At 38.2% G+C, this 22794-nt stretch overlaps 3 protein-coding genes across 8 annotated transcripts; 2 read left to right on the forward strand and 1 right to left on the reverse strand.

Annotated features, from left to right (window-relative positions):
- The first annotated feature begins 1551 nt into the window (after positions 1–1551).
- On the forward strand, positions 1552–2533 carry LOC140810681 (uncharacterized). Its single transcript, XM_073168554.1, has 2 exons — positions 1552–1920; positions 2138–2533. Exons 1-2 carry the CDS (start codon positions 1678–1680, stop codon positions 2483–2485), a joined length of 591 nt encoding a protein of 196 aa, XP_073024655.1. The 5' UTR covers positions 1552–1677; the 3' UTR covers positions 2486–2533.
- Positions 2534–6587: 4054 nt separating this feature from the next.
- Positions 6588–11684, forward strand: LOC140824262 (protein HESO1-like). 6 transcript variants are annotated; one of them, XM_073185858.1, is made up of 9 exons: positions 6588–6733; positions 7347–7541; positions 8501–8668; positions 9194–9369; positions 9446–9541; positions 9906–9975; positions 10365–10495; positions 10660–10770; positions 10987–11684. In XM_073185858.1, the coding sequence occupies exons 2-9, from the start codon at positions 7403–7405 to the stop codon at positions 11416–11418; spliced, it is 1323 nt and encodes a 440-aa protein (XP_073041959.1). In that variant the 5' UTR covers positions 6588–6733; positions 7347–7402; the 3' UTR covers positions 11419–11684. The 6 variants fall into 6 exon arrangements, with proteins under 6 accessions (XP_073041959.1, XP_073041968.1, XP_073041983.1 ...); XM_073185867.1 differs by having other exon boundaries at positions 8504–8668; XM_073185863.1 differs by having other exon boundaries at positions 6632–6733; positions 7329–7541.
- A 122-nt stretch (positions 11685–11806) lies between these two features.
- Positions 11807–22794, reverse strand: LOC140824253 (probable methyltransferase PMT11). Its single transcript, XM_073185851.1, has 9 exons — positions 22073–22794; positions 21352–21501; positions 20967–21237; positions 15010–15120; positions 14741–14900; positions 13999–14256; positions 13729–13851; positions 13416–13493; positions 11807–12977 (listed from the first exon to the last, which is right to left on the reverse strand). The coding sequence occupies exons 1-9, from the start codon at positions 22772–22774 to the stop codon at positions 12770–12772; spliced, it is 2061 nt and encodes a 686-aa protein (XP_073041952.1). The 5' UTR covers positions 22775–22794; the 3' UTR covers positions 11807–12769.

The raw sequence follows: 22794 nt of genomic DNA on the forward strand, positions 1-22794 counted from the left end.
TCTGTTGTTTAAATTATATAATCATGTTCAACTAATTAGTTGATTGCATGATATATATATATATATATTATAATTTAGAAATTCGAGCGTATTTTCCAAAAAATATTATAATATTCCATCAATTTTTTTTTTTACTAATTCGCAACATGGCCCTTTTATAATTCTTTTTAGTTTAAAAATAAACAGTATCTTTAACTGAATAAAATTTTTATAATAAAAAATATACATTTCAATTTTTCAAGATTTTTTGGGCACGAACGTTTTTAATATATCTAAAAATCTAGAATTTTTAATAATTTTAAGTTTTTAATATATTTCATAATGTACTCCTTTATATTTCTTTTCAATTTAAAAATAAACAGTATAATTAGAACTAAAATAATTTATTTTTAATCAAAAAATTATAAATATGTCTATTATGATATGATCTCACGAATCTTTATTTGTGAGACGAGTCAACCATACTGATATTCACAATAAAAAGTAATATTATTAGCATAAAAAATAATATTTTTCATGGATGAACCAAATAAGAAATCTGTTTCACAAAATACGATCCGTGGGATCGCCTCACAAAATACGACATGTGAGACCGTCTCACGCAAGTTTTTGCTAAAATTTATATATTCAATTATTTAATCTAATTATAAATATAAAATAAATAAATTTTAAAGTAAAGATGAGAAATGAAACTACACCAACTTGTAAGATAATAGATTGAACCGAATTGAACTTATTGGACTGAGAGTGTAGACCCATTTTAAAACCAATACTGAAAGTCTGAAACTAATATTGAACTAAATCTGAACTGGATTGGATCCTAGAAAAAATCAAATCTTTTTTCCAACCATTTTACCCGATCCAACTTAAAATAGTTATAAATCTAATTTAAATGATTAGATTTTTTTTTAAACGATTCATATATATTTATTTATGAGACGAGTTAATCATGCTCATTGTTTGTCACGAAAATTTGCGGGCGTGCCAGGCACGTGTTCGTGCCAAATTTGTGAAAATAATCTGACTTCTTTTACCAAGCGTTGCGGGTCTCGATTCGGCCGTAAGTTATAGCTCCTTCGAAATGGCTCAAAAACGTAAACACGAAATAAGGAATATGACAAAATTATAGAAGGAATCCATTAACAACATCAAATTTAATTACGTTGCCATGAATTTGATCGACATTATCACAAGAAAGTCGGATGAATATTCGAAATATGAAGAAACTAAAATACTGGAAAATGAAAAATGAGCGTGCAATTGATGATAGAATTCTGCAGAGCTTTTACTGTAGATTTTTTGTGTGTAGTTGTTGAGTGTGTTTTCTGATCGTCTTCACCCACTTTTGTTCCAATCTGTACGACAGTTTTCCCTTCCTCCGTCACTCCACGTTCGTCCACTTCCTTCCACGTCGGGCCGTGGCAGCGAACTGCTATCACGTTTCTTCATTGGGCCACTGTATTTTTACTTGGGCTTTTTCTCTGTTTGGGCTGTATCTCCTGGGCTCCCAAGACTTTGGCTAAATTACTACAAGTTGGGTAATGGCCCATCTATTTGGGCTAAACAATTGCCCCCCGTAGCCAATTTGGCCCATGGGCCAATTTGGCTATGTGTGTAATAATTCCAATGTATTAGCTCATTTAAAAGTTGGGCCCAAGTGCTAAAACGATATATAGGATGAGGAGGCAGATGAGGAGAAAAAGAAAGATAGCAGTGTGGTTTACAGCACCATTCCTCCTAGATTTCTTCCTTGCCTTCTTCCCCCAAAATCATCCAATTCTTCATTGCTTCTCACAACCGATCCTCTTTCACTTTGAGAAAACTAATCAACCCCTCACGGAGATCCCATATCCCATATCAACCAAGTTTCTGAAAATTGCCATCATCAACATCATTCCCATCAAGCCATACTATCTCAAGGTAAGTATATTTCACCATTTTTCTCAATCCTCCATCATAAAAATATTGTAGAATATGTCACATTTCATATTGCACTCAAGGTGTTTGTGCATATGTCTGAGTGAGATTTTTATGAGAAATACCTTGCAACACCACTGCATGATATCTTAGATAATATGCCTTCAATGTTTTCAGCTTTTCAGGATTCAAGCCTCACTTTTTCGAGACATTGATTCAGGTGCAGAATTTCAGGGAACAAAAGAGAAGTTGGATGGCATGCTCGCTGACCGCCATGTCCACTTTACATCAGAAAAATGCTGAGTTCGATGTGAAGGAAGGACTGGTGAAAAAATTAGAGATGGAACTCGCTCAACACAAAGTCGACATGGTAGCCCTTCTACACGAAAGTGAGGGTCTAAAAGCTTCCTCTGATAGACTCAAGACCGACATCCAATGCTTGGGCGATGATTTGATAAATCAGAAGCAGGCCTATCAACAATGGGAAGATACCTTGAAGGCTGCTGAGCAGACCCGAGCCGAGTGCTTGTCCAAATGGGAAGAGCTACGTCAACTTGATTTCTCTTGAAGACTCCGTCTCATCTTTATGGCAATCTTGGTTTATGTTTTAGTATTTTGTGGAATTTCTGGAACACTAATATAGTGTTTCTTGACATGTTACACTTGTTTGCCATGATTTGGCTTGTTCTTTTTTCTTCTTGAATGTTGATGAATGACTAGAAACTCGACTTTGCTGTTGGAATATAATGTTGTTTGGATATCCATTGCTTGGGGTTTGTTTGCAGGTATTCACACTTTTGGCATACTACATTTACAAGGGAAACTCTGCCAAAATTTTTCTAAAAAGTGAACATCTCATAACGACGTAAACCAACACAAATCAACACATATTCTCAATGAACGGCCAAACCACATTTTTCGAAATAAAGCTCAATGAAGTTTCAAGATCTGCACTAAATGAACTTTGCTTTGTCACCAATTTGGCCAACTAACATAACAAACATTCCTCTCAAAATACATCAACTACAGTGAATTCCATGAGCAATCATTTTATTTATTCACAATGCTCCATCATTATTTACAAACAACTTCAGCAAGGAATGGCTTAAAAGCCTATTCCTCACATATTTACAGAAACTCTTAAGAGCCAATATGACAAATTCAAACAAAGTGGCCATCTAGCCTACTCTGTACCGGACTTCCTCACACCCCGCTTCATGAACCGTCTGTCTCCGGCTGTCGATCTTCCATTCGAGCCGGATCTAAGATTATGTCTTCCGACTGTAACTCTGTTTCCTCACTGTTATCAAATTTATCTTCAAATATTACTTCAGTTCCGTCAATGTCCCATAATTCCTGAGATTGTACTTCACTCACCAGCTGCTGCAATGTGGCTTTTCATTCGGAAGTTGCAGCCACTTCCCTTTCTTCTTTAGTGAACTTAATCATCGACCACCTCGATAATGGGTCGAACCATTGGTCTAGGAGAGACCATGGCAGTGGGTTTGAGAATTTTTTCAACTGCTTCCCTTACTTTCTTGGTGTCCATGTAGACTGCTCCTTGCTGCCCACTCACCTTGTAGTCACGAATTCTGATAGGTCCGAAGGCTCCATCATAATATCTAGCCTCAACTGCGTTGGAATTAGATTGATACGGCTGTGAATCAGCCTGTACCACTTCCACTTCATCCCCTTTCCACATCAACAATAACTGGTGCATGGATGATGATACACAATGATTGGTGTGAATCCAATCTCTTCCTAACAAAGCGTGGAAACTAGCACTGGAATTTACCACAAAAAAGGCTGACAACGAAGATCGGGAGCCTACAGTGATATTTGCTGGCAATACTCCCAAAGTTTTTGTAGACTCCCCAGTAAAAGCCGCCACGGAAACTTCGGTGGGAATCAAATCCTCCACCTTCTTCCCCAATTTCTGAAGAATTCTGTACGGCAAAATATTCACAGCAGGCTCATTATCTATTAACACTCTAGACAACGACTTTCCATTCACATGCGCTACAATATAGAGTGGCTTGATATGCTGAGTCATTTCATTTGTGGGTCGCTTCATCAATACTCTTTTCTCTTCATCGACAAAAACACCAACGCTTTCATTCAAAATATCAGTCTGAACAGGTTGTGTACCATTTTGATTTCCAGCGAACACCTCGGATTCACACATCCTTTTGCGTTTGAATTCCTCTGGCAACATTAACGAGCCAGTGGCACACTCAAATGAAACGAGGATCTGCCCCACCTTGAAAGTAGCCTTCTTTACCTGTTCACTGTCTTCTTCTGATAATATGTCATCATCTTCCTCTTCTTTATCTTCACTAGCCTTCCTCCCAAATTTTTTCTTTTCTCTGAGTGATTCCTCCACCTTAGATCTGCGCTCAACAGCTTTTTCTCTCAATAAACGTCGTTTTTGGATCCGAGAAAGCGGTTTTGGGAACTTTGGATGCTCCACCCATTTCCATACACCATTGGGGATTCTCTGGGAGGAATAACAAAATGAGATTTTCTTTCATATCTATTATCGGTGTCTAGAGGTGGTGGCCTCTGTATTAGCTTCTGGAATGACTGTCGGTCACTCCTTCCCTCTCCATTCATTGACCCAAGAAACGAAACCTTTCCGAGGTGCTGGTTCTCCGGCCTTTTGGCCATGGATCCCCCACTGTACCTCATATTCCTCCCACTATAATACATATCATCTCCACTGTGACAGCGACCTTTTCCATGAAAAACTTCTGTCTTGTTCTCCTTTACCTCAAACATCATTTTCCGAGGCAGTGTGACATACCAAGTAAAAGCAGTACTAGTCAATGAATTGGGAAACAAACGTAACTCGTATTTGGAAAAATTATCCAAATTTGCTAGTTCCCCACACTGTATTGTAAGCATCGCCACATGTTCCACGCTAGATTGACAGTCTTCCCCCGAGTACAAAGTAAAGTCTGGAATGTGATATCCTCGTGGGTAAGGAATTTCACGATCAACAACATCGGGGCATAGCTTATGAAACTCTGGTCGGTTGATTGGCCTCACTCCCGGGCCATACAACTCTTGAATAACATCATGTACAGTCTCGGAGTCCAAGACTGGAGTTTTTCGCAATGGGTGCGGGGAATAATTTGCCCCCCGAGTGTTATTTCCCGAACCTGGCACTGAATATCCACGCATTCCCTCATCACCATACATCCCTGGATGTAAGTTGGGAGACGTCACAGAGAACACGTTACCAGCCATTTGTTTGCCATTGTTGCAGTTTTGGAACTTCAATCCCAATTCCTCATCCCTCTTGTGCGGAGGAGTGTATCTCCCTCCCCTGGCAGATTCTGGGATTCGTGTTTCCCCCAAGCGGCGATTTTCACCTGCTCGAGAAGTTCCTGATCCTTGGCCTTGATCTTTTAGCAATTTAACGTCAGTTTCTTGGAGTTCAGCATTTTCTGGTGTAACAGCCTCTCCTCTTACAGACTTCCTCCATTCCTTCATTTCTGCCACAAATTCCATCATAACAGTAGAGAAAGTTTGGGTCATTTCCTTGAAATCACAGCGGATATTTTTCTCCATAGCCAACATAAAGTTCAGCGAAGACCCGTCACCACCAGAAATAGCAATTCTTTCTTTCATAGTTTCTTCCTCGAACTGGTGTACAAGCCTTTCAACCGTTCTTCCTTCTGCAACAGTTTCTTCCTCCCGTGAACGATGATTTTTTCCATGTGATGGAGGAATTCCTTCATTCTTCTCAGTACGCTTTGGAGGCATTTGGTCCCACTGGGCGTGCCAACTTGTTTGTCACGAAAATTTGCGGGCGTGCCAGGCACGTGTTCGTGCCAAATTTGTGAAAATAATCTGACTTCTTTTACCAAGCGTTGCGGGTCTCGATTCGGCCGTAAGTTATAGCTCCTTCGAAATGGCTCAAAAACGTAAACACGAAATAAGGAATATGACAAAATTATAGAAGGAATCCATTAACACCATCAAATTTAATTACGTTGCCATGAATTTGATCGACATTATCACAAGAAAGTCGGAGGAATATGCGAAATATGAAGAAACTAAAATACTGAAAAATGAAAAATGAGCGTGCAATTGATGATAGAATTCTGCAGAGCTTTTACTGTAGATTTTTTGTGTGTAGTTGTTGAGTGTGTTTTCTGATCGTCTTCACCCACTTTTGTTCCAATCTGTACGACAGTTTTCCCTTCCCCCGTCACTCCACGTTCGTCCACTTCCTTCCACGTCGGGCCGTGGCAGCGAACTGCTATCACGTTTCTTCATTGGACCACTGTATTTTTACTTGGGCTTTTTCTCTGTTTGGGCTGTATCTCCTGGGCTCCCAAGACTTTGGCTAAATTACTACAAGTTGGGTAATGGCCCATCTATTTGGGCTAAACATGCCACGGCCCGACGTGGAAGGAAGTGGACGAACGTGGAGTGACGGGAGAAGGGAAAACTGTCGTACAGATTGGAACAAAAGTGGGTGAAAACGATCAGAAAACACACTCAACTCATATTTAAAATAAATTTATAAAATCCGATTCAACGTTGAAGTGGATCCGGATTGATCCGTCTAATAAATATATGTATTAAATGAAAAGAATCATCATTTCTGGTTGAAGACACGTGTGCATCAATCATTGGAAACTTTGACGCCGTACTCATTCTCGACTCAAAAGTTGAAATTTAAAAGCTCTCTTTTGCTGTAAATTTTACATATAAAACAGTTCACCGTATACACTCACAAAAAAACCCTTGTTCTCGAGCAATGCCTTCTCCGTGAATCCTTCGATGAATTTCCCAACTTTGGCAGGTTGGGGTTTTTGGGATTCTTTCTAAATGATGTGTTGGAGTGTTATCTTATCGATAGCGTCGGTTTTGTGCTTGCGATTTATATGTTTTGTTTGTGGATTACGCCTGATTGAATGTTCTATCGTGGGGAATGACTGGTTATGTCATCTTGCATTGTTGCATGAATGAATCGAGGGAAAATTTGTAATGAAACTCATGGTGTTTGATTAAACGGCTACAAGAAGTGTTTTTATAACATTAAATGAAAATGGGATCTGCTTCCGTTGATTTGATGGGTCTTTTTTGACGGATGAAGAATGATAGACAATGTAAAGTGTAAACTGAGTTGAAATTAATCCCTGATTAAGTGATGTAAGGGAATTCATTGTGTCTACAGTTGCCTACAATATTAGCTATAATCTTGGATTTAAATTTTTGCGATGCATTTCTTGGTATAAAAGTATTATGTTTCTTTTTGATTTAAATATTCTACTTTGTTGGTTTGAGCTTTTGTGCTTTCGGCTTTGTTTCCATTTTCTTAAAATTCTTGTTATTAGATTCATTTTGTTTCTAGTGTTTTATTTGTGATATTGCTATTATTCTTGTCCCTGATTCAGCCAATTTTCCAACCTCAGGATCTCTTTTTCTAGGCTGAAAGTTTAACATGTTGTCAATCTGAAGCATCCTCAGAATGAATGGGTTTAACTTGTTGGAGCATACTCTTAGGGATATTCTTCGCATGATCAATCCCTCGGGACAGGATTGGTCTGTCAGATTTCAGATTATTAATGAGCTTCGAGCTGTAGTTGAACCCATAGAATGTCTAAGAGGTATTTGATGCTTTGACATATGCTTCTTAATGGTTATTGTTACCCAACCATTTGAAGTTTAATGGTAGGCATACACTGTGTGAAAGAGATAACAAAGAAGCCAAGCACTTAAGCCTTGCATGTTATACCTCAAGCCTGGGAATATTGGTCTATGTTAGGTGTGGTGTTGGACTTGGGACATGGACCCACGTGGTCATCCTAGTTGTTATTAAGTCAATTGCTTTGTTGCATGTAAAATTTGAAGACACGTCTTGTGTCAAACATGCTATGGCATGGACACTTCCCAACCCCTTGTGAATAAAACCTTTGTATGGACCATCTTTCTCAATTCCATTTAGTTTTATCAGAATATTCATGTAGGGATATAATTATTTTCAAGAATTTTATCAAGCAGCAAATTCAACATACTTGATTTATTTTTCCAATATCCATTGCTTTTTTATTTAATTATCTTAGAATATGCTTGTTTTTGGAATCAAAATTGTCTTTTCTACAATTAATTTACATCTTTCCTGGGAGCAGATAATGTCAGTTACTTCCTTCATCCTGCAGTCATGGACTATACCAAACAATTTATGAGCTCATAAAATAATGTTAGGTTCCTTGTATCAACTTGTTAGACAATATGGTCAGCATATAATCTTTCATTTCTATAACTTTATATATGATATGCTAGAGTAGTTTGTACGCATTTGATGTGTACAAGTAGAAAATGTTATTGACGAATGATTATTTATAAGCGCGAGCAGATACAGAACTTTGTCAATATAGTACAAGTATGCCTATTTTGAAGACGAGATAGATGCTTCCGCTCCCCAAGTCATCAACTTGAAAAAGTTTTATTTGATAGTTGAATAATCAAACTTAAATTTATCGTCTTTTTTCTATGATCTTTTGGAAACTTTGGAAATATGTAGGTTAGCGACACATCTCACAGTTTATGTTCAATTTTGCCACAGCAGGGGCAACTGTGGAACCATTTGGATCTTTTGTGTCTAATCTCTTCACAAGATGGGGAGATTTGGATATATCCATAGAATTGCAAAATGGTTCTTATATTTCATCCATGGGAAAAAAGCAAAAGCAAATTATTTTGGAAGATGTGCTTAAAGCCTTGAGGAAGAGGGGTAATCGGCTACTGATGAAAAAAGCTAATCTGTCACTGTCCTTGAGTATTATGCTTTTGACTATGTGTTGCATCCTGGTCATTTGTTAATGCAACATAATAAGATTCTCAGCGTGTCATTTTATATTACAAAATGACAAACTTGAATCTTTTCCTCCTTGTTATGAAATTTTCTTTTCTCCGGTTTTCTCAATTTATCTGCTTCCTTCCATTTGATGCACGATGATATCTATGACTAGAAGTTTAAGTGGTTGGTGATGGCAGTAAGAAGAGCAATTCTTTTGAAGTTATTGACTATGAACCAAAGAAATTCAAAGCAGGCAATGCAAACTTGTACATCTCAATACAATTATGTTTTAAGAATAGAAAAACCGAAAATTTGCGGGATCCTAGTTGTGTTCTTATGACAATAAGCCTAACCAAGAAGATTCCCGGAGGTGTGACTTAAAAAAATTTGTTAGAGCAAGGACTTAAAATGGGCAAAAATCATTGTACCTCTTTGATCCATCACTTAATTTGCTTTCAGGTGGATATCAGAGGTTGCGATTTATCTCTAATGCTAGGGTACCCATACTGAAATTTGTGGGAAGCTGCAACATCTCCTGTGACATCTCAATTAACAACTTAAGTGGTCAAATGAAGTCAAAACTTTTATTCTGGGTCAACGAGATTGATGGACGCTTCCGTGATCTGGTTTTACTGGCAAGTTTCTGTGTTGTAGTGGCAAACATGCTCTGGAAAACCATGATACAATATTAAAAGTAATCTCTTTGTGTAGGTCAAGGAATGGGCCAAAGCTCATCGCATTAATGATTCAAAATCGGGTACTTTGAACTCGTATTCTCTCAGCCTGCTTATAATTTTCCATTTGCAGGTAATTTTGGACTGAATAATGTCATTCAAAAATGGTTAAAAGAAAGCTTTTTCTGGGATTTTTGGGCCAATATATGACATCTATTGCTGACATGAATTCAAACTTATTAAAGTAAATAGAAACATAAGAAAAGCTTCATAGAAAAATCTTGATCTCAAATCAAATTATTGTGGAAAAGCTCATGGAATTTTTTTCTGATCATAAATTGTATTCGATCTTCAATTAAGAGTTTCTGTAAGATTCAACCTTTTCATGACTCTCTTTACAAGCAATATACTTCGGCTAGTTATTTTTGTTGTTCCAAATTATATTTTTTAAACCATATGCTTTTGTTTCTCTGGTTCATCCTCCTAATATCTTGCAGACTGTGGTACCTGCAATATTGCCTCCACTTAGAGAAATATATCCAGAAAATATGGTCGACGACCTTACTGGTAAGATCGAACTTTTGTTCTAAAATTTGCAACATCATGCACAGATGGTTTTTCTGGAATATTTGCATATTTCTTGTTGTAGCATCACTAATTTTTTCTTCCTTTGTTTTTGTGTTGTCTGAGAGTTTAATGGAAGACAATGCACTCTGATCTGATTAAAGAAAGAAATTAAGATGACTTCATATCTTTGGAGAACTCATTTCAATGCCAAATGTCAATACTTTGAAGAATTTACTACGTGGTATCCTGAAATGGAAGAATTATCGATGCAAAATATGTGAATACTTCTAAATAAATCTATGACAGCGTTGATTGTATTATTCAAAGCTATCAGAATATGCACACTTGGGAGATTTTTTAATTCATGGTCTAGCTACTTTTTCCTGCAGGCGTGAGGGCTGCTGCAGAAAAAAGAATAGAAGATGTTTGTGCCTTGAACATTAACAGACTTAAGTCAGATAAGTCAAGATTGATTAATCGAAGCTCATTGTCAGAGCTTTTCATTTCCTTCCTTGCAAAGGTTATTCTTTTAGATATATATTTTTCTAAAGCATCATCTCTATCGGTTTAACTTCCAAATTATATTTCAAAAATTTTGTGGACATACTGAAAAGCTTCTCTCAGTAGTTACACGTAAAAGTTATTCCAGTTACATTGACTTGGATTCTATGTCTTCACCTTCAGTTTTTTGACATTTGCTCAAGAGCTTCTACGCATGGCACTAGCCCACATTCTGGACAATTAGAGCTCATCGACAGCAACATGAGATGGTTACCAAAAACCTTTGCATTATTTGTAATCTCTCCCACTCTCTCTCTCACTCATTTTGTGTGTGTTGTGTCATTCAATAATTCTTGTGTTAACTTTTTAACCAGTAAGGTGCATTTTTGTTTACCCTGCATATGTCTATCAAAGGGGCCCACATACTACGGTCCATGGACCTGTTATTGCCAGTTCAACATACAGAATTTAATCGCACTCACCTTGCTTGATATTGTTGGTGGTGGTCAGGTTGAAGATCCCTTTGAACAACCAGCAAATACAGCTCGGACAGTTAGCAGCAACCAGTTAACAAAGATATTAGAAGCAATTCAGGCAACTCAGGAAATGCTCTACGCACCCAATCAAAATCAAGCGACTCTTGTTTCATTTCTTGTGGGGCCACATGTATTACAGTTGATGACTAGAATGCGTACTCCTAATCCAGTCATCCCACAATCAGCAGCAAGAGTCCCTGTTCAAAATCATGTCAGAAGTGGACCCAACCAGCACCCGAAACAAACACCAAGGCCCTTGCAAATAGAGAAACAGTTTCAAAGGTTGAAGTTGGAAAACGGAGGGGAAAAAAATGGACCTGCTCATGCATCAACCAGTCAAAGGCAACAAGTTAAATGGAGGCCAAGATCCGAGAGTAAAATGGATCCAACAGGTTCTGATGGCTGAGCATATCTTTTGCTTACAACCATACGATTGCCAGAATGGATGGTGAATAACTGTCCCCGAATTCATTTCATGGGAGGTAAAACCATGTTCTTATGGCATGCACTTGCTATGGTTTCTTTTTGATAATGACTCCAACATCAAAGAAAAATCATGACATATATACATGCAATTCTTTTGGTTGTGAATCATGATCGAAGAAACGAGAGAGGCATGATTCTTGATATAAGAGAATGTTGAATTAGCATTTATGCTCTCCTTTTACCGTTTCTTGGCATTGGATTTACTTTGAACTGCATCACTTTTTGATCTTTTTATATGATTGTTATTTTGTATTCAAAATGTTTTTATATGATTGTTATTTTGTATTCAAAATGAGAAAATTTCTATTTCTAAAATACAGTGTATAAATACAATATCTATTATGTTTTCAGGGGCGTCTCATGCTAATGGCCTCATGTTGCTTTCATTTCGTACACAAATGAATTTCTATATTAATTGGTGAAAAGTTTTCAATTTATTAATAAATTTAAAATATTTGTAAGAGAACGATAAGAAAAGGATAGTTTTCACAAACTATTAATGGAACTCACGCCTATTTTATTTATTATTTGATAGTACTTTACATATAATTCTTTGAAAAAAATAGGAATATTAGTTGTGAAATTCTAAGATACTAGTAGAGATGTAAAAATGGGTAAGCTGTATTTTAGTACACCATCGAACATGGCGGGATAGGCCGACCATCATTTGGCTGGTTGGAAAAACCTCAGCCTACCATGGCTTATAAAAAATCATCTCCAATCTGTTTATGTTGCTATAATTCTTAATAATTTTGAAAAATGTATATTTACGAATAATGAGACAAAATTTTAAATCAATAGAAGCCCAAATAAGGTTTATAAAGTTTAGAGAAACTTTTTTTTTCATTTTCAAATTTTTTATTTTTACATGGATTTTTCGACAAAATGAATATGATCTTGATTTCCATCTTTAATATGTCTTCATTCTTGTTTCATGATACTTACACCAACTTTCATCCCAATTCCGTCTTGCGTATCAATTTATCCGTTTGATTTATATAAATCCAAGAGTAGTTTTAGTTTATCTCGAAATTTTTGTTTATGGAGCCTTTTTAAAAAATGAAAAAGTAAAAGCAAATAAAACAGATTATCAAGCATCATCTGTTCCATATCACTCTGAGAAACATATTTCAACCAACATGGAATTTGTTGTGATTGTGTGTTTGTACCAGGGAGATTTGGCCTACTCCCTCTCCCTCGTATGTTTTTACCGTCTGGTTTTTTCAAAAAGGTATAGGAAAATGCAATTTGAAATCCATACCTCAGTGGTTTTACGATTGTAAAAAGTGCTTCTCACACACTAAGATTCTATAACTGGAGTGAGGGCCCTGGGAAGTTTCCCTCATTGCTACACGCCAACCCAAAGCCTTTGCAATTGCTTGAAGTTCATCCATCACAGCAAGTATGTCACGGATATAAACACGTCCACCAGGCCGCAAAATTCTGTCCATTTCAAGCATGATGATGGAGAGATTGCATCTGAGTTGAGGAAATGAATCAAATATACGAGTACAGCATGCCAGCATGCGAATAATTTTAAACAAATGTGGAAATATGGCATTCATGGCCTATGTGGTAGTTCGTGATGGCAACCGGTCAACGGGTCTAGTCCTATCACATGCTCCCACAACTCTCAAGAGATTGATGTCCTAAGGCATCATCAAAACAGGATTTGAGTCCTCTCTGAACAAGCTGGGAATGATTCACATGCTTCAAGGGGAGTGTAAGAAACATAATAATAAAAAAATTTAAATCTGGGGTGTATATCTTAGGCCAACTTACCAAACTTAACTTGATTCACTGTATTTCTAATTCTATTATGTATCGTAGCAAGTGATTTATCATCTATTAGTATTCTCCTTCGATTATGTTCGATAATATGTAAGATATAACAGTGGTCTGTGATGCCACTCGTACCTTTTTCGTTCAGTTGATAAAAGTTCAGCAGCATGGATTAAGTCGTAGGTTCTTGGGTATGTGTCCAGTGGCTCACACCTGCAAAATATTGTATTATCATCTGTTTTTACTATATAACAAGAATCTAAGAGAATGTAAATCGATAGGATAAAAGATCATTATAAGTTAATTTTATTTTATCACTGTTTCAATGAAAATATGCAAGTTATCATATAATTTGATAACAGAAGCATCTTATTTTAAAAATGCTATGCAACTCTTGCTTTGCCCACGGGTCATTGTTATTGAGAAAGTAAGCATGAAGAATCCGAACCAGTCGTGCATAACTCCTATAAGACCACGGTCGTATATGACAGGCAATGTATTAGGTCCATTGACAGGGACAATATTGAGCACCCAACAGTCCAGATGATTCTCAATCAGTGCCGCTGCAAACCTGCCAGTGGAAGAGCTTTTTAGTTGGTCAAGAAAACTGTACTGATGAGCACCAAGGATACTACCAGAAAGTGCTCCTTCATAGTTTACTGATAAATATCAAACAGAAAAGTAAAATGGAATTAGAAGTCTGTGTATGTAGAGTTACCCTCCAAAGCCTGCTCTCATGTCCAAGACATTTCGAAATTTTATCTTACTCCAATGTAAATAACGTATATAACCGTCGATTATTTCTTTCCAATATTTTGATTCCGTGCTGAAATGCATTTTCTTTGATATGAAAGCATCGATTTGTATGCTCTGAAGCCTATCTGGAGGATTCTGCAACCGTTCTGGCCAGATTGTAACATTTGAGCCATATCGTTCCTCTGGCAAAGGTGTTATGCATACTTTCGAAGCTACGTACCTGAAGTAAATTAGGAATGGTAAATTATGAGAAGACAGAGCACTCCATACAGCCCATTGATTATCGTTAATCACATCATAAAACATAAGGCAATGCAACGCGTGAGCCAAGTTTCATTCTGTTTTAACATCTCTCTCCACTAGTAAATGAGCCCGCTTCATGAAAAGACATTCCTCTCCCATGCATTTGTTTTACATTTGGTCTATTATTTTCTTCCGAAAACTACTTAGCACAAGTGCGATCGTCATCTCATAACAAATTTCACGCTCGACACTTAGTTTTGCACTCATCCACTCGTTTGGATCATTATCTGCCAATACATGTTACAATTCTTCACCCTTACATGCTCTGAATGGATTGCAATAAAACAGAAACACAACACCAATCCAGTAATAAATTACATTTACTGGTAGCAAAGCAGGTGTAGCAGGCGTACTCAATAGCTACTTTACATAAAAGAGAACCAAAGAGTTGGGAATCCTACCAAACATTATCAGGATCATCATCACGTATACACAATGGAGGCTGGGATCCTTTCTCACGGCTTAAATAGCAACTGTTGTTCAAGGGCTTCTGCCATATTGCAATGTATCCCTCCTTCTTCATAAGTGTCCAACAAATACGTTTAGTAAGGTTAACCATATCTGTAGACACCGAATAATTACTCTTATGAACAAAAGTCCACTACTGGGGAACAAGTAACTGATGGTATGAAGCATGGTTTTAATTCACACCGACTTTCAAGTAATCTACCTTCCCATTGTTCTTCAAGGACTGCTTCATGCTTATAAACAGGCCGCGTTGCCCAAACAAAATATCCCCCTGCTCGGAGCATCCTATTGACTTCAAGAAGCCGAATCCCATCTATGCAGCAACAATTAGGAAACAGAAGCACAAGCATGAGTTAAAATAATCCCTGAAACATATGAGATTTTTTTAGACCAAGAAAACATAGTTTGCATATGGCAAGAATTAATATTAGTGTGTGCAAAATTCCATATGTTACCAAAGTCAGAGTAAAATTTTGGCAACAAGGATCTTAAACTCCACATCAAATAATGGTGTAGCAACAAGAATCTCCAACACAAAATCTTTTCCTCATCTAGAGTAAGCATTGATAAAATTATAAAGCAGGATTTTAAATTTTCATCACTGATATTCCTCACACAATGTCAAACTTGGCATACAATCAATGACGAGTCCATTTTTTGTGTCAGCTTGGTTGAGTTATAAACATTCAAACAAGCAAACAAAATTGCATCATTTAAACAACATAGCGATATGATAGTGGGTTTTCTAGAAAAGAAGTGCTAGATTTTAGTCATAAAAGGTCTGTTGGAATACTGGTGACTCCCAATGTTAGTAGACGTTGAAACATGAACAAAGAAAAGCTAATGGTGGTTAGTGGCCATAACCGAAATCAGTTAGCAAGAAGCTTGGGTATTCAGTTGGATGACGGGAGTAGACTTGGGAGGAATCAGTTGAGAGATAATTCACGAAGACAGGTATATGCTAATATATCTATATAGAGCAGAGAGGTATCCGAGAGAAAAAGAAGAAAGAAAAAAACTGAGATAGCATCCAAAAGAGAGAATTGAGAACAAAAGGAGAGAAAAGAGTTTTCCATTTTGTGATTCGATTCTTTGGCTATTGTTTTTCTTGTAACTTGTAACTCTTGGTTGCTGATTTGATCAATACAAGTGTTTTGGTGTGTTCTCCCGTGGACGTAGGCGTTTCATCGCCGAACCACGTAATCCTCGTGTGCATTTCTTGACGTGCATGAAAGATTCATTGGTTCATTTTGATCTTGTTAATTGTGGCGTGATTCGTGATCTTGAAGTATAACAAGTGGCGCCGTCTGTGGGAAAACGGAAAGGATCGAAGCCATAATCACAAAGGTCAAGAAGATGAGTTCGATGAGATTTGATATCGAGAAGTTCTCTGGGAGTAATGACTTCGGACTGTGGAGAATCAAGATGAAAGCCATACTAATCCAACAAGGACTGATAGAAGCACTGAATGGGGAAGATACAACTCCAGAAGATTCAAAAGAAAAGACACAAATTCTTGCCAAAGCACAAAGTGCTATCATCCTATGCCTCGGTGATAAACCACTCAGGGAAGTCTCAAAAGAATCCTCTGCAGCAGCCATGTGGAACAAGTTGGAACACTTATACATGACGAAATCTCTTGCAAACAGACTGTTCATGAAGCAACGCCTATATTCATTCAAGATCACAGAAGATAAAAAGGTTGCAACACAAATAGATGAATTTATCAAGATCTTGGATGATCTTGAGAATATAGATGTGAAATTGGAGGATGAAGATAAAGCACTGATATTGTTAAACTCCCTCCCCAATTCATATGAAAATCTTCGGGATGCCATGTTATATGGCAGAGAACAAACAATCTCCCTTGAAGAAGTTCAATCAGCCGTGCAATCCAAGGAATTACAAAGGAAGATCCAATCCAATGGACACATGCAAGGTGAAAGCCTCACAATACGTGGAAGAACTGATAAGAGGTCTCCAAGAAATCAAAGAAAACAATCAAGATCCAAAAGTAAATTTAGATATAGATGTTTTCAATGTCATAAAGAAGGGCACATCAAACGGAATTGCCCTGAAAAGAAGATGCATTGGCAAGAGAAGTCAAAACAAGCAGATGAAGCTGCAGTGGTTAGTGATGGTTATGATTCAGCCGAAGTACTAGCAGTCACAGATCAGAGTCTTTGCAGTGACTGGATTCTTGATTCAGGGTGTTCATTCCACATGTGCCCTACCAGATCCTGGTTTGAGACATTTAATGAAACAGAAGAAGGCCTGGTACTTTTGGGAAATGATATATCATGTAAAGTGAGAGGCATTGGTACCATAAGACTTAAGATGCATGATGGAATGCAGAGATTGCTTACTGAAGTGAGATTTGTCCCTGATCTCAAAAGAAATTTAATCTCATTAGGGACACTTGACTCAAATGGTTATAGTTTCAAATCTGGTAATGGCAGGCTCACAATCCACAAGGGATCATTAGTGGTCATGAAAGGACATAAAAGAAACTCTCTATATATACTGCAAGGTACCACAGTGATAGGAAAGTCCGCAGTGGCACAAACCAAAAATGATGCAACAAGCTTGTGGCATCTCAGGCTAGGACATGTCAGTGAGCAAGGTCTAACTCATCTATCCAAACAAAACTTACTCTGTGGTGACCAAACTCTCAATCTAGACCAGTGTGAATCTTGTATCCTTGGGAAGGCTAAAAGAGTAAGTTTCAAAAGGGGAACTCATAACACAACCAGAATTTTTGACTATGTGCACTCGGATTTATGGGGGCCCTCTAGAAACCCAACACATGCCGGAGGAAGGTATTTTATGTCCATTATTGATGATTTCTCAAGAAGGGTTTGGGTATTTGTGCTCAAAACCAAAGACGAAGCACTAACCAAGTTCAGAGAGTGGCTCATTTTAACTGAAAACAAACTTGACCTGAAGCTGAAATATCTCAGAACAGACAATGGTTTGGAATTTATGTCTCAACAGTTCAAAGATCTGTGCAAATCAAAGGGGATTACAAGGCACCTCACAGTACCTGGCACCCCTCAACAAAATGGCTTGGCTGAAAGAATGAATCGTACACTTCTTGAAAGAGTAAGATGCATGATGCTATATGCTGGACTTTCAAAGGCCTTTTGGGGAGAAGCCATTACTACTGCCTGTTACTTGATAAATAGATGTCCTTCTAGTGCCATTGATTTTAAAACCCCAATGGAGCTCTGGAACAAAAGACCAGCAGATTATTCAAAACTGAGAGTTTTTGGCTGTTTAGCCTATGCACATGTCAAACAAGACAAGTTGGAACCAAGGGCTAGAAGGTGCATTTTTATTGGCTATCCCGAGGGAGTAAAAGGCTATAAAGTCTGGAATCTAGAAAGCACCGGTACCAAGTGTTTCTATACAAGAGACATAACCTTTGATGAGTCCAAAATGGGATACAAGATGACAACTACAAGTACGGGACAAAATGAACTGAGAACAGATGGAATACAAGTTGAGGTGGAGCCACCAAAAGACACCACAACCTGTGAAAATGAGACAAAGCATGACCAAGACTTGGATCAAGACGATCAAGTTTCTCAGACTGAACATGATTTGAGATCCTACAAGCTGGCAAGGGATAGACAAAGAAGGGAAATCAGGCCCCCTGATAAGTTTGGTCAAGCCGACATAGTCCACTATGCATTAGCTGTAGCTGAACAGCTGGAATATGATGAACCGAGTTCATATAAAGAAGCTGTTTCAGGAAAAGACAGGGAAAGGTGGAAGAAGGCCATGAATGAGGAGATGACATCTCTATACATAAACAAAACCTGGAAGTTAGTGGACAGACCCAAGAATCAACGAGTGGTTGGATGCAAATGGATATATAAAGTCAAGCAAGGTGTGCCTGGTGAAGAAGGAACAAGATACAAAGCACGCCTAGTTGCAAAAGGCTTCTCACAGCGACAAGGAGTAGATTTCAACGAAATCTTCTCACCTGTGGTTAAATATTCATCAATCAGATTGATACTAGCATTAACAGTACAATTAAATCTTGAACTAGAACAGCTTGATGTTAAGACGGCCTTCTTGCATGGTGAACTAGAAGAAATTATCTACATGAACCAACCCGAAGGTTATGACACTCAGGACACCAGTGGAAAGGTTTGCCTACTCTCAAAATCGCTATATGGACTTAAGCAAAGTCCAAGGCAATGGTATAAAAGATTTGATGAATTCATGTTGAGCAATGACTTCAGAAGATGTAGATATGATAACTGTGTGTACATCTACAAGCAAGGAAACGAGATTAAAACTTATCTCCTGTTGTACGTAGATGATATGCTAGTTGCCAGCACAAGTAAGGCTAATATGGAAGATGTCAAACAACTTCTGAGTTCAGAGTTTGACATGAAACATTTAGGAGAAGCCAAGCGAATCCTAGGGATGGAAATTGTAAGAGACAGGAAAAGAAACAAACTGTTTCTGTGCCAAAACTCATACATTCACAAAGTCCTCAGAAGATTCAACATGCATGAAGCCAAACCAGTAACTATACCACTCTCTCAGTCACTGAAACTGTCCAAGGAACAATCCCCTGCCAACGAAGAACAAGTGAAGGCAATGACACACATCCCTTACGCCAGCGGTGTTGGTAGTGTAATGTATGGAATGGTTTGTAGCAGACCGGATTTGTCCTACAGCATGAGTGTGATGTCAAGATACATGGCAAATCCAGGAGAGGACCATTGGAATGCACTAAAGGGAGTGTTCAAATATCTAAAAGGGTCGGCAAACATTGGATTAATGTTTGAGAAAGTATGCAGCGTGGAAAATCCCATAGTAGGGTATGTAGACTCAGACTTTGCTGGAAACATAGATACAAGAAAATCTCTTTCAGGATTCATATTCACTATGTATGGAACAGCAGTAAGTTGGAAAGCTAACACACAATCTGTGGTAGCTCTGTCAACAACCGAGTCTGAGTACATATCTCTTTCTGAAGGGATCAAGGAAGCACTATGGTTGAAAGGAATGGTGTCTGAACTAGGTGTGAGTCAAGACAAGGTTGTGGTACATTGCGACAATCAAAGCGCAATACATCTGTCTAAGCATCAAGTGTACCATGAAAGATCCAAGCACATCGATATAAGACTGCATTTCGTAAAGGATGTTATATCTAAGGGAGAAATCCAAATGGAGAAGATTGATACAAAAGACAATCCAGCAGATATAATGACAAAATCACTGCCAAGAAGCAAGTTCGTGCACTGCATGAACTTGGTAAAGGCAGTAGCCTGGAATTAAGGGAACAAAAGAAGGGGAACCACCAACCTTGGAGTCAAGGTAGAGATTGTTGGAATACTGGTGACTCCCAATGTTAGTAGACGTTGAAACATGAACAAGGAAAAGCTAATGGTGGTTAGTGGCCATAACCGAAATCAGTTAGCAAGAAGCTTGGGTATTCAGTTGGATGACGGGAGTAGACTTGGGAGGAATCAGTTGAGAGATAATTCACGAAGACAGGTATATGCTAATATATCTATATAGAGCAGAGAGGTATCCGAGAGAAAAAGAAGAAAGAAAAAAACTGAGATAGCATCCAAAAGAGAGAATTGAGAACAAAAGGAGAGAAAAGAGTTTTCCATTTTGTGATTCGATTCTTTGGCTATTGTTTTTTTTGTAACTTGTAACTCTTGGTTGCTGATTTGATCAATACAAGTGTTTTGGTGTGTTCTCCCGTGGACGTAGGCGTTTCATCGCCGAACCACGTAATCCTCGTGTGCATTTCTTGACGTGCATGAAAGATTCATTGGTTCATTTTGATCTTGTTAATTGTGGCGTGATTCGTGATCTTGAAGTATAACAAGGTCCATAATTATGAGTTTTAAGATAATATATATAGCATAGCTTCTCCAATTTTTTACATGCATTCCACTAAACTTTGGTCGATGGAGCAAAACACAGCCCAAGATTTCTGAAATTCAAACCTAAAAGGACAAATTCCCTTAACATTCCGTATCGCTATAAGATGAACAAGTTAACAATTTCAGTTGCAATATATCAACAAAAAAAGGTGAAAATTTTTCACCTGACAATTAAAACTAAATGGAGGAGTTTTATTAAAATTCGTTCTCAGAATAAAGTTTCAGATAAAAATAGTTTTACCATCTCGAGTCCAGTTGATTCTGCACCTTGAACAATGTATCAAATCAAATGCTTGACTTGGATAAAGTAAACGCCGAGTTGCTAATGCTGCCACCATCGCAGGCACACCACGCTCAAGAGCAAATTGAATCTGATTCTCATGAACATCTTTTGGGGCCACAGACAAGGTGATAACATTCCGTGATAGTAAATAAGCGCCGAAACTCGCAACACCACAACCAACGTCCAGAGCAACTCGAGTACGTCGACCAAATGCAATTTCAGGGAGCATCTAAAAATATAGACAAGATCGAAGTTCCAAAGCTCATTTTGCATTTATCCTTCTAAAATACAACCCATTCTTGTATTAGAATGTCGGCAGCTATTAAAATTAATGAATGAACACCTTTTCAATCTGATCCAAGTACTGATCTACCCCATGAATGAACTGCGTACCACCTCCAGGAAACTTGAACTTGTTCTGGTCAATAGTTATCCAATTCTGGCCTCCTTTGTCCTCGGCCAAACGAGCATGAGGAACATTACTAAACCACACCTGCAGGGAAATACAGTGGGAACATAACTACCATGTTAATGATTATCACTGTCTTATTTTGCTCGAGCATCAACACCCATCCACATTTGCAACCCCCTTGCATAATAAGGCAGTGCAATAGCTTTCAAGTCATCCTAGGCCGAGACACAGAGTCCAACATATATTTCAACCAAACCTGAGATCAGAACAATTTGAGGTTCATTCTGAGCTGCTCTCACGTAATTCATGAGCCGTAGGATACATTGGCTATTGAAACCATCAGGACACTTTTCTATATATAAGTAGATCCATGGTTGACTGATCGCACCACACTAGTGTTGAGCACAAGTGTCCAGCAAGAAATGAACCCAATTTGACCAGCTTACAATTAGAGAATAAGCGACGACATTTTAACTCAAACTTAGTGACGATAATAATGAATTCAACTTCTTGAAAGCGAAAGCAAAGACGGAAAGAAAAGAAAGATTTTAATATTAACTCTTGAACACGCGCGGGTGATTGACTACAGAATCACAAGAGTAAAAGGATATTTTTTTAAAATAGTTTTACTCGAGCAAAGGAAAAAGTTTACCTCGTCACGACTTCTGGGCCATGGGATCGGAGTTTTGTACCCATTAGGAGCAGGGACCAAGCAATTCAACTCCTTCCCCTTTTCAGGACAATGCCGCTCAAATTTCTCCCCTTTATCCGTCGAATTCGATTTTTTAATGGCCTCCTGGTTGTCCAGACAAGGTATGTACTCCGTCATACTCTGCGGACACATCTCAAACTTCTGATCCCTGACTCTAACCTTGTTATCCCCTTTTTCATCACTTTCCGATCCCTCAGTCTCAATCGCGTTCTCCGAATTCTCCATCATCTTCGGATCAAACTCGCCCACATCAAAATCAACCGTCATATTTCCACTTTCATCCACCACCCCCATTCTCTCCAGCACCGGCGGTGCTGGAGCAGGAGCTGGCACAATCTCTTGCTGTTGCTGCTGGAAACTCGTCTCATTTATGAGCTCATGAAGATCGAAGATTTTGTTGAAATTAGGAGAGAGGCCGACGACCGAGGAAGACTGCGGCGTTTGAGATTGCTGAGAGGAGAAGAACCCGAGCTGCTGATAGAAGCCACCGGAGAACTGCTTGCCGAAGTAGAAGGAAAGGAGTGAAACGAATAGGAATGCAGATACTTTGAGGAGAGAGAATGGATTGGATCCTCCGCCATAGCTGAATCCCTTCATTATATTCTGTGAATTTGGAGATCCCAATTGCATGGATTTGTGCATGAACTTCAGTCGCACGTGTA

Source organism: Primulina eburnea, chromosome 1, assembly GCF_022965805.1.
Source record: "Primulina eburnea isolate SZY01 chromosome 1, ASM2296580v1, whole genome shotgun sequence".
In the NCBI taxonomy this organism is placed as follows: Eukaryota; Viridiplantae; Streptophyta; class Magnoliopsida; order Lamiales; family Gesneriaceae; genus Primulina; species Primulina eburnea.